Below are 13,058 nucleotides of genomic sequence, written 5' to 3'. Positions count from 1 at the left end.
CGAGGCGGCTAGCGGCAGGTTTAAAACTTTCGTGAGATACTTAACTCCCGATCCATCCAGCTGTTTTTCCTCATTATCATGTAGATACCGTTAAGACTCTACGGTCTGTTTAATTCACCGTTCTTAATGTCATTTGCACAATTATCTATTGTAAATTATGGTGGATTCTCCTCGACAGAGAAATCTAATGCAACTCTTCGCTTTGCTCTGTCACCCCCGGAGGGATCGACAAATTGTTTATTAAAATAACTTGCGCAACTTTTCGGATCAGCCAGCGTAACGTCGCTAAATATGACTGAAGTCCTATGTAATTCCTTTCCAGGCTTCGACAGTTACTTAAACGTTGCCAACAATTCACTAATTCACTAATTCCAATGTTGCAACTACAAACTTCAGAATGGTTGGGTAGTTCCTTGGCTTGCCCATGATTGATGAATGTGCAGCATTCAGAGGTGATGAAATCGGGCGATCTCCTGATGGAGACGATTATAGGGTGATGATCTGAACCAATAGAAACGATGGATTGCCAGGTGACGTCATTTGCCAGACCAGGGCCCTATTCCACGAAAAAACTTATCAACTTTTCATTTTGCACTTAGCAATATTTTTGACAATTCGCAAATTTTTGCGTTCCACAGAACCCTTATTTTTGATAAGTGACCAAAGAAAATTTGATTTGTCTAAGTTTTCGACAAATTATTGCTCCTCCGAACCACAACACATATCGATGTTTCTCGGTTTTACACTAAGACTAAACCCTCAGAGTTATTTATTTTATTTTTATTTTTTCTTATTTTATTTTATTTTATTTTATTTTATTTTATTTTTATTTTTATTTTTATTTTTTATTTTTATTTTATTTTCATTTTCAATTTTATTTTTATTTTTATTTTTATTTTTATTTTATTTTATTTTATTTTTATTTTTATTTTATTTTTATTTTATTTTTATTTTATTTTTATTTTATTTTTATTTTATTTTTATTTTATTTTTATTTTATTTTCATTTTATTTTTATTTTATTTTTATTTTATTTTTATTTTATTTTTATTTTATTTTTATTTTATTTTTATTTTATTTTATTTTATTTTATTTTATTTTATTTTTATTTTATTTTTATTTTATTTTTATTTTATTTTTATTTTATTTTTATTTTTATTTTTATTTTTATTTTTATTTTTATTTTATTTTATTTTATTTTATTTTATTTTATTTTATTTTATTTTATTTTATTTTATTTTATTTTATTTTATTTTATTTTATTTTATTTTATTTTATTTTATTTTATTTTATTTTATTTTATTTTATTTTATTTTATTTTTATTTTTATTTTTATTTTATTTTATTTTATTTTTATTTTATTTTATTTTTATTTTTATTTTATTTTATTTTTATTTTTGTTTTATTTTATTTTTATTTTTGTTTTATTTTATTTTTATTTTATTTTTTTTTATTTTATTTTATAATTTTGTGGGACAAAAAAATGATAACTTTTCAAAATAGTTAGTTTTTGATGAGTGCAAAGTGAAAAGCGATAAATTGTTTCTTGGAATAGGGCCCAGTAGGCCTATTCTGTAACTTTTTAACAACTTTACTCATTGTTTATTTTACAACAATTTCATTTGTTTGTTTTGTAGTTGTTACAAAAACAAAAGAAATTTTAACAACTTTTCAATCGATAAAAGTTACAGAATTCCTATACAGGTGACACGATTGTTGTATCTGCCGAACTATGGCACCTTCCGCTAATTCTGGCAGGGGAGTCCTCATTGACCGTGCTAAACATAGAGCTAACAAACTAATCAAGCAGCACTGTAGGGGGCATTAGAGCCAGGCTGAAGTGAAATTGGTTTGTATTGATCAGACTGGTGCCGCAATAAGAAAGCTAAGAAAGCTAGTCACCCACCTCCACTTCTTGTGCGATCCTTCCTCAGTACGTTGTAACCACCATTAAGCGGGGTACTAACGATCAGTTTTGACTGTCGATTTTTCGGATATATCGATAAATGTCAAACTGTCCAGCAACCACAAAATATTTTGTGGTTGCCTGATGACTTACAAAAATGAACGGCCACACTGGAAAGCAACCGATTATTTGAGTAAAACTGACAGTCAAAACTGATCGTGTGTACCCCACTTAACGCTGTATGTAGGGATACACAGTGAAATGCAATAATCGGGTTTGCGATGATTCGGGTTTCATTTAAAACTTGAAACTCGACTTTGCAGACAAAATGCAGAGCAACACCTGAGACTTCCAACATCTATTGCATCTCACTGAATTTGAGTGTGGTGGTTGCGGATGTAAAAAACCGAGCTCATCCAAATTGGTCCCATGATATGCCGCTCCCAACACAGAAAAACAAAAAAATACAACGATACAAACATATATCCGGGTCAATTCGATGTTAAAGAACCCGCCGCAGTGGGATTTCCGACCGTCGTGTGATAGTTCCCTGGCCTTAGTCCTACTCATAATCTCCTCATGATAAACCCTCAGTCTTTGTTTGTAGCGAAATTTTTCTGACAAAGGAGCCTTTGTACTTGTTCCTCGAACTGGACCATTTTGCTGCCCTCCTGTTTTGTCACAGACTTATCTTTTCGACAATTTCCAGAACTGAGGACAGTTTTCATTACTCCTCCACTGTTTTTCTCCTGACAGAATACCCTCCTTATTGAGTCAAATCATTCCGATTTAAAAGGTAATTTTGTTTACTCTGCCATCGATCACTGATCTAGTTTAAAGGACCACTGTTAAACTTGGGTCACTAAAGATTCCCTTCGTTGTTGTCTAAAACTTGTAAAAGGACTTTCCCAACCACGCAATTTTTGTGAATTATAGTGACATCTTCCAGGATCCGATATTCAATTGTATTTAAATATTCAAAAAAATTATTCTGAATAATTCTTTCATTTACTCAACCAACTTAAAAAAACAGATGTTCTACAGCTTGGATCCTCTTAAGTGTAATTTTAAGAAATTAATTGTTTGTGTTGGTTGAATGTGGACCAACAAAGGAAGTGAGTTCTTTGCCCCGTAATAAATTTATTGAAGTGTGTATGTTTATATCCGTGTGTGTGTATTTTGTGTGAAACCAAACCCTAGCCATCATAGTCTATCAATCAATAAAGGACGAATGCTGTTGTCAGGATTCAATCGCTTGGAATTTATTATTATTTTCAATTGTTCTTTGACTCCACAAAACAGAGAGTGGCATAGCAAACGCACCAGATGGAGAAGTGCTGAAAAAATTCTTGTGGTATACTACTACCACATAAATACTTAAATACCCGAACGCCACGCACACACACACACGCATACAAGTCACAAATAGTTTTGAAGAAAGCATAAATTCTTTTTATGACTTTTATTTGCCTCGGCATAATGTGACTGAGGGTATAGTTAGTTCGCTATTCTGTTTGTTACAATGGCTATCTATGAAGTTAGGTTTGGTGAAGGGAGCATTCAACGAAGCTTTTATTATAAAATCTTTGGTCATAAGTGTATACCGGCTATTTAAAGTGTGGAGAGACCACAATTAATAGCTCGAAGAATAAATAGGCGGGTGGAACTTATGGACTACCATTTGAACTATTTAAGACCTAAATGATGCTGGAACATATAGGAACGGCAATTTTCTCACCCGAATGTCTGCTCCGGATTCTTTTTTTGTTCGTGCCTGGAAGGAGGAAAACTCAGTATTAATTTGGATATGCACGGTTTGTCAAATTCGCATCCACCAAAAAATCAAACTTCGGTGTGGTACGATAGACGACAGGGACTAAGTTGCTGGCAGAACCCAGCTCTCGTTTGTCAACGTCATAAGCATACGAGACTCCGTCGCAGTTCTCCCAAAAGCAACCGCACATGCATAATTTTTGCAATTTAATTCTACTAGACTCGGAGGTAAGATCGAGGAAACAGTATACTTTATGAGTCGGAAGAATATAACGGTCACCAAGCTTAACAACAACTGCAGCTTACAACGTTATGATGGTTAAAACGTACTGAAGAAGGATCTAACCAGAAGTGGAGTTGGGGGACCAACTATTTTGTTGCACCAGTCTGTTTAATACCGACCATCGTGCTTTAGCCTACCTCTATTGACCTGTACATGGAATGTAGAGTTGCATAACTTATACATCCCGCGTATTGAAAGCTGAAAGCAGCATTAGCCCGCTTTAGCAAGGCCATAACCAAATGTCTTCTTAGGGGACTTCCATATGTCCATAAAGATACAAAAAGTCGTATTTAATTAGCGAAGCTACAAATCACGCTAGCCAAGACACACATCATTCTAGCGGAGACACAAAACGCTCTGTTAACGCTTTTGCTAACAGCGCATTAGCAGAGCGCTGTTAAAGTTAACAGAGATATTCAAAAATGGTTTTCTTTGTAAAAAAAATATTTTTTAAGGGTCTTTAAGAAAAAATTCTACCAGGACAACATGGGTACAGAGATGGTCTGTATGCCAATTTGTTAGGTTTCCGACGGTCAGAAAGTTGTAAACGTCGAAAACGTCATATACCCGTAGAAAACGTAAAAAAAGTAGTAAACGTCATAAACCTCGAAAAAAGTATGTTACGACCCTCTTTTTCACGTAATACTAATTGCGCAAGCCTGTTTTTGTAATTGAAGAGTCTCCGGACTTTTTTTTAATTTTTGAATTGTTAAAAATATTTTTATTACGAATTTTTTTTACAAACTCAGTGTTTATGGTTTAGTTTCGTTGTACAACAAATTGCATATAAGCAAAACTTAAAAAAATATATTATAAATTGCTCCCACTATTAACAATACACAAAAATAGTAAATAAAAGCAACATAATGTAATTAAATGCATAAAATCCATAAAAAAATGTCTAGATGTTAATTTTATTTAATTTTTAACATAACTAAAAAAATTGAACAATATGTTGGATAGCACGCCATCTACAAAACATTCTGAACACTACCACTACTTCACGTATGTTGCATCTGTTTAATTGATTTGACAGATGTCAAAGATTTTGCGGGTGGAATAATAAACAAACAAATAAACATTTAGCGGGAGAACAAATATTTTCCAACAGTAGAGAATTTAATAAAAACTTAAGAATGTTGCAACACCCAAGCAATGCGCAACAACCAATGGGGTTTGGGGAATGTTCTGGTGCTACAGGTGGTCGACCATTGCATTCCTTTTGGTATGGTTTCACAAAAAGACGCGAAAAAGGAAAAACAATTGCACAATGTACAAAGTGTAAGCAAGTTATACGCAATACGGCCATGAGTAGAATGCAAGCTCATCGGTATGTTTTCCACTTTACAGTGTTATTGAATGTTCCATAACTCTATTTTTTTGTTTCTAGGAATAAATGCGCCTTACAACAAGATACCGAAGGTAATGAAACCAATTTAGTTGAAGAAGGTGTGTCACAACCAGATGTAAGTGTTCATTGCCTACTAGTTTTTTTATAAAGTTAATATATCATATATTTCTTTCCAGTTATCATGCTCGACAACATCAAACACTCAAACAAAAATTAAAGATTTTTTTCGTAAAATCAATAAGACGGATAAAGCTAAACTGGATATTCGGGTCGCAAGATTTTTTTTCGCCTGCAACGTACCCTTTGTTGCAGCAAGTAACAAATACTTCAAGGAATTTTGCAATCAAATGCAACCCTCATATAAACCACCAAGTAGAAAAAGACTTGCTGGACCACTATTGGATGCAGTGCACCAGGAGCAAATTGAATTGAACTCTAAATTTCTGAACGAGGGTGGATATTCTGTACTGCTCATTGATGGATGGAAAAATTCAGCCTCCAATACTAAAAATGTAGCAGCATTATTGCACAACTGTGATCACAGAATTTTTTTGGAGTCCTACGATTTTTCAAATACTAGGGAAACTTCAGAAAACCTCGTTGAAGTAGTGAAAAAAGCTATCAGTTTAGCCAAAGATCGATACAAAGTATAAGTTTTCGCTGTAGTGACAGACAATGCTTCAAATATGTTATCAATGGGACGAAATGTTGGATTGATCCACACTACATGTAATGCCCATACTGGTAATTTACTATCCAAGGATGTAATTCGAAATTTCGGAATAAGTCGAGAATTAAATTATCTTTGTGCGCCTTCAAATAACCAGAGACGATCTACAAGACTATATTCTCAACAAAATGATGATACGTTTGGTCAACCGGAGGAGGAAGTTCACGAAAATGTCTCAATCCTTGGTAAAGTCCATAAAATTATTAACGAGTTTAAAAAAGTTAATCTCGAAAAGAAGTTATTTTTGCTTGGGGGAACCAAACCAAAATTGCCGTGTTCAACAAGATGGTGTAGTGAACGTGATGGACTTTTTTGGTTGATAAATAATATTGGCAGAATGAAGCAAATATCTGCAGAGACTAACACCGATGGAAAGCCATTTGTCAAACCGTCTATAAGTGAACTACTATTTAAGGAAGATTTCATTCAATCCGTTAATGAGCTTTTGGAACTCTTGAATCCTATAGCTATACTTATTAAAAACTGTCAAAAGTCGGAATATTCTATAGCAGATGCAACAGAGGAGTGGATAAAATTGTTAGAGACAGCAAAGCCAGAGTTATACAAGGTGGCGGCAGAAAGATGTAGGACTAGTAATGTTTTTAATAAATATAATCTCACAGCAAATGTATTGCATCCACTTTATAAAGGATTAAAACTGGATCCGGGACAAAATGAAAAAGTGGAAGATTTTTTATTAGAAAATCTTGACGAAGATGGGCTGCAATCATTTTCTGAGTACAAAAAGGCTACAGGATTTTTTGCGTTGCTCTCAGAAAAAACTACTAAGCCTGCATTATTCTGGGATATGGCTACAAGCAGACACAAATCATTAGCGGCATTTGCTCAAAAACTGTTAATGATACCTGCTTCAACAGCTCAACTGGAGGGGATTTTTTCAAATTGGTCTCATGTCCATACTGACTTAAGAAACCGGCTTGACATAGAACGCTCTAAAAAATTGTTAGAAGTTTACTTTTCTTTAAAAATTAATGAAAATAAGGACATCTTTCATTATACCGACGCCTCTGACTCCAGCGAAGATGAAAATAATTAATTTGTTACTCTAATTAAAATGAAAAAGTACAAGATAATTTGTATTTGCTATAATATGACCTGAAGTATACTAGTACGAAAAAATTTTCTACCCTTTTTTTAAACGTATTTAATACAAAAATATATATAAAATGTATATTTTTATTTTAAAATGAATTTTCTTGTTTTGTTTTTGTTTTAATAAAATCTGATCTCAAAAGAAATAATATGAGTTTGATTTTTATAAAAAATACATAAATTGTTAGGTGAAAAAACTCGATTGTTTCTCTGTCAAAAACCTTGTTTTTCGGCTAGGTTTACGACGTTTCTGACGTATGTAATATACGTCAGAAATGTATGTCAGATACGTCATTATTGCAGACAGACCATCTCTGCATGGGTACCACTGGAAAGCTTATTGAGACAGCTATCCCCTGTGCTAATAAAATCTTTAAAAAATATTGCCAGATGTCGCGATATTTACTGTTTTTGGGATAAACCATGTAAAGATTTTATTAGCTCAGCGGATAGCTGTCTCGATAAGCTTTCCAATGGTACCCATGTTGTCCTGGCAGAATTTTAATTAAAGAACCTAAAAATATATTTTTTTACAAAGAAAACCATTTTAAATAGTTCTGTTAACTTTACCAGTGCTCTGCTAACTCGCTGTTAGCAAAAACGTTAACAGAGCGCTTTGGGTCTCCGCTAGAGTGATTTGTGTCTTGGCTAGAGTGTCTTCGCTAATTAAATACGAATTTATCTTAATGGACATGACTTTGATACTCATCATGACTGATCATGAATTGTGTCATTCGGTCCTGGGTGGTGACCAGATGGTTATAGTGTTGACGTCGTCAATGAGGATGCCTTTACCACACTTAGCGGTAAGTGTTATAGTTCGCCAGACATAACCATCGTGTCACCTTGTCTGACAAATAACGTCACCTGGCATCCCGTTGTTTCTCTTTGGTTAGATGATTTTCCTATAATCGTCTTCATCAGCAAACCGACTGACTTCATCACCCTGAAAGCCGCACTTTCATCAATCGTGGACAAGCTAATTGGACTAGTTTCAGACAGTTAACCAATCACCGCTTCAGTGTACTGTCCCACCCTTTTGATGTTTCGGTAGCAGAAATGTTGTTCCGGGATATCATCCATATATATCTGCTGGTCGAATACCTGTGGGCAATGCTTAAGTCACTCTCGAAGCTGATTGACCTGAAGAGTTACTTTAATCGAGAATTTGTCGAGCACCGCCGGAGTGACAAGACGATCAGAAGAGGAGGAGCCACCACAGCTTACAATGGAATGGATGAAGATGGGACCTCTGTCATAGCGCTGACTAATCCGAAAAGTTTCAAACGATAATTTGTCGAGCACCCTGGGAGTGGCAGGGTAAGGAAAAAAGTACCTGCTGAGGACGAACCACCACAATTTCCAATGGTGTTGCAAAGGTCATTAAGAACGTAAAGTCATCCAAGCTTTAAGGCCTGACGGTATCTTTAGGTAATGCTGAAACAGTTGGTTGAAACCGGAGTTGAGTATCTTACGAAAGTTTTTAAACTGCCGCTAGTGAATCGTACATACCGATTTCACTTTTGTCGCCCGTAGCAAAGACTATTGAAGCTTTACTCCTCTAAATAGCTATGGGTTCTGTAAGCAGCACATCACTACAAGAGCGCGACACGCCATCTCCACACATATTAGTCGAGGACTCAACCAGAACAAGTCGTGCGATAGGACAGTGTTGATCGCGCTCGACCTATCAAAAGGTATTTAAACTGTCGTACCAGAACTTAATCAGAACTAGCCGTGCGATAGGACAGTGTTGATCGCGTTCGACTCATCAAAAGTCTTTTATAATGTCAAGTACTCCACGTTATTTGAGGACATTGCGCTGACTACATGCCAGTGAAGTTTGAAACGTTGCCATAATCTGAACGAAAAGTCCCCGTGAGTTTTGTCTTTCTGTCAGTCGTACGTAGAAAGTCGAAGCCCCGTAGTTTGAAACAGTGAGTTCACCAAGGTGGGGTGATATCTCAGGTAATGTTTGACCTCTACCTTAGCTGTATTCTACACCCTCAATACGGCATTGATATCGTTACATATGCGGAGGAGTGTACGATATTGGCAATAGGTACCTTCTCTAATGTGATTTGTTAAAGGCTGATCTCCAAATTGATAGATCTTACCACTTTTTCCACTCGAGGAATATTCAAACGTCTGCCACTACGTCCACCACTCCGTTCAACACATGAACTGTGGAGATGAGAACAGAGTTCTGAATGTCATGGTCAAGATTCTAGGATAACATTCGACAGTATTTTCACGTCGTCTGTACATGCAACAACTATTTGTAACAAGCTGAGATGTAGGAACAAGGTTCTAAGTTCCTAGCAGACAAAGAAACCTTGTTGGCCACATATAACGGTTTAGGTCGGTTTGTGGTAAGCCACAACGATGCATCGTGGACATCGATTAGAAGTGCAAAGTAATGCAACAGTATTCAAAACTGTCAAAACACTGCCCTGAGAACTTCAACAGGGTGCCTCCTCAATCTTCGGTGGACCATCTGCAACACAATGGCATGTTCTCGTTGCAGAACTTATTCGGCTGTTACCGATAGAGAGAGTCATCCCAATCACCTAATAGTGGACAGGACTACACCACCAAGGCATGTCAGGAGGTATCTTCATGATCTACAAAGAGAGAGGCCGAAGGATAAGAAAAGAAATAACCCCTAGATAGATAACCCGCAGATGCTATAAACAACTCGGAGTATATCACCCTTCAATCGCAGCTGAAGAACGTCAGCAACTACGATAAACCAGAGCAGTCTTGGTTCAACTACGTTCGGGATGGTGCAGTCATCTAAATTCCTATAGGGCAAGGATCGATGACACCGTGCAAAACATTAGGGATAGGTAAGTCGACGTTCGATTAATCGGATTTTCGCAGTCAAAAATCTAAAAATCGTAGTCGACTTTGTGTGAAAGGAAGATCGCATAATCGACTATCATGTGATCGAGTATGGCAATTAATTGTTGCCTTGGCGGTTTGCAGTTTTAGGCCGTCGATCGAATCGTCGATTATAATCGATTTTCTGCGGTTAGCAAAAAGTTCTGACCGTTTTTAGTTTTAGACCAAAATAGAAAAGTAGAAAAATAGATTATTGCTTTCCATTACCTATCCCTACAAAACATCTTCCCAGCCTGCGGCACAGTCTTGCACGACACACTGGACCTTTTCAACTGCCCTGCCAAATCTACTCAACTAACTCCAGTAGATTTGTGTTTAACCCAGATATGCCCAGCGTCCTATATATAGGACACACAAAATTCTTGCTAATTTGATATGTTATGTTTATCAAAGTACCGTTTATTTTGGTGATATACTCAGTACACATCTGTAGCTCTTGGGATATTATGTGATTCCATTATTTTGAGCTACTATTTTTGAGTTTTGAGGTCTAGTTCATCGAAGTTGCCACCGATCGCTTAGTTTTTACAATGATTTGCGTTATGACCGATTAATTATTGGGTAGTTTTATAACGAAAACATACACGATGTGGAGCCTACTACGAAAAAACGTTAACTAGATGCCGAAAAGGTGTCTTTGGACTATATGTCAAATGTTTTGTGTCCCATAACTCCAAGATATATGATAAAACACTGAGTCCAAAAGTGGCCTCAAAAACCCCTTTTTTCAAAAATTTTTAAAAAACATATAAACATACTGTTATTATTTCACATTTGCTTCTAAAATAATATAAAAATACGTTTAAAATGATCACGATCAAGCAATGGGCATATCTGGGTTAAAACCAATAGGTCTGTCTGTAGTGCGATTCTCTAACTCATTTTTTGAGTTACCGACAAAAATCGGTAACATTAAACCGCAAAATTATGAATAAAAAGTTCAAACAAAAGTTGACAACACTCTTGCTATCGGTAGAACTTTACGGCTGCTTTTTATTCGTCGCTAACTTACCAACAAACATCGGTAATTACCGAAATTATAAGCATTTCAAAATGTCTCTCTCGAATCGCTCTCGTTTGCTGACTTTTTGTGTTAAAAGATGACTTCCAGCAACAATTGCTACAAGTTGTTACAAATTTTAGGGTAACCAGACAGACCTAATATAAGGAGTCACATAACTAGAGTCTAGGTCCTAGACTCGGAGATAGAGCCAGAGCCAACATATCATATGTATGCTGTTACAACAACACCAATAACAATGCGAAAACTATTGAGAGAGAATACTTCTTGTTTCGTGGTTGGATGGAGACTTCCTAACTTTATACGTATTTTTTCATTAAATATTGGAGGGCTATTTTAAGGTCGTATTTTACCTTGTCATAATAATATGACTGACTGACTTTCTTCATCCAACACATACATACCTAACTTCTATTCTTTTGCTATACGACCACCACAATTGCCAAGCTTGTTGTTCTACATTCCAAACCATAACCTATCCACCACTCTGTTCGGTTATTCATCCACATATTTTCTAATTCTTTAACGTTTTGTCGAAGTCGATAGTAATGAAATTCCTTTTTTATTGATTGAAAATATTATGAGCGGAATGAATAATGTACCTACCTACCTACCACCCACCAACGACTAAGCCACCATCTATGATACTTAAAACAAACGCAAAAACTCACACAATTGATTGTGGAATTGGGCTGTTGCCGTTGCCATTCCTTTCGTTTATTATAACATATAATACTTAAATTAATACACTTTAATAAATTATCTATCCTATAACACTTTCGGGATGAAAGGGAAGATCGTTTCTATGCGAAAAGGAAGTTCAAGACAAATCTGTTTGTAAGAAAAGCCGCTATAGAAGAATATCTCTATAGGAAAGGATGCTTTAGTAGAAGCTTTTTTTATCGTTTGTGTTTTAAAGAACCCAACAATTCTCATATGCAATTATAACTGAATTGTGATTTCCGAAGTAAATATGTATGTTTATTTTTTTGTCTTTTACAACAACAAGTGCACAAAGGAATACAAATATTGCCTTAAGTTATACACGTACATATTACTTGTATTTATTGATGTTCTGCCATAATGAACATTGTGTAAGGTAATGTTATATCTGTGTACTTGAAATTAAACACGTTTTTAATTATTGAACTTTGTCTGGCTATGCTTTTCCCAAAGCAAGGCGTAACTCATTGTAAACTAAACAGTTTGCTCCAAGATATAACTCATGTACACTAGGGTTCTGGCTTTTTGACATTTTTTCTCAAATATGATTTCCTGTAGTAAGAATGAATGAACTTTTGCCTGTTAATGCCTAAAATAACATTCATTCCATTTTAATATAAAACAAGTAAAAAGTATCAGTCGGCTTGGCCGACAGAGATATACCCTCAGCCTGTGTATATTGAAACAATTTTTTCCCAAAAAAGGTATGTATTTACAGGGTTTTTTGGGCGTATGAAACGACAAAAATGTTGATTAGGATTAAAGAGCAAAAGTTTTGCGGAGGAAATACTTAAAGGAATGGGTCGATATTGACCATTACGGAAGTGGATCTCCAGCCACTACATCTGGTGCCATAGGGGGTTTTTACAACCTTCGGGCTGTTTGCTCAAGAAGTGTGGATTTGCCCCTGAAAAAAACTTTTACCTTCGTAATTGAGGCAGCGAATGCAAGTTGCTTCAACAAAAATTAAAGTGATTCGATAGCAGGTCTTAAAGTGAACTTATCCGAAATTTTGTGTGGGAGGTACCCGAAGGAGTGAACCGATTGAGTCCATATTGGAACCCCATCTAAGTCTGGTAGACATTTCACGAGTTGCAAAATATGGACCAACTCGGTTTCTTCCTTCAATAGTTATCGTACGTACAAATTTTCCGAAAATTTTTTTTCCGGAGGTACTGGATGAAGTGGACAAATATAGTCCACATTTGAACCAGGTCTATATCTGGTAGGTATATTAGGATGTGTAAAGTATAGA

General features: G+C 35.5%; 1 protein-coding gene across 1 annotated transcript; it reads left to right on the top strand.

The window, feature by feature from the left end:
* The first annotated feature begins 4,985 nt into the window (after positions 1-4,985).
* Ibf1 (Insulator binding factor 1) lies at positions 4,986-7,301 on the top strand. Its single transcript, XM_073984068.1, has 3 exons — positions 4,986-5,291; positions 5,352-5,427; positions 5,489-7,301. The coding sequence occupies exons 1-3, from the start codon at positions 5,098-5,100 to the stop codon at positions 5,963-5,965; spliced, it is 747 nt and encodes a 248-aa protein (XP_073840169.1). The 5' UTR covers positions 4,986-5,097; the 3' UTR covers positions 5,966-7,301.
* The last annotated feature ends 5,757 nt before the right edge of the window (positions 7,302-13,058 follow it).

This window comes from Musca autumnalis, unplaced genomic scaffold (assembly GCF_047663935.1).
Source record: "Musca autumnalis isolate F117 unplaced genomic scaffold, ASM4766393v1 scaffold_4, whole genome shotgun sequence".
Taxonomy (NCBI): Eukaryota; Metazoa; Arthropoda; class Insecta; order Diptera; family Muscidae; genus Musca; species Musca autumnalis.
Note: the sequence above shows the minus strand (reverse complement) of the source record. Positions and strands in the feature narration are given on the sequence as shown.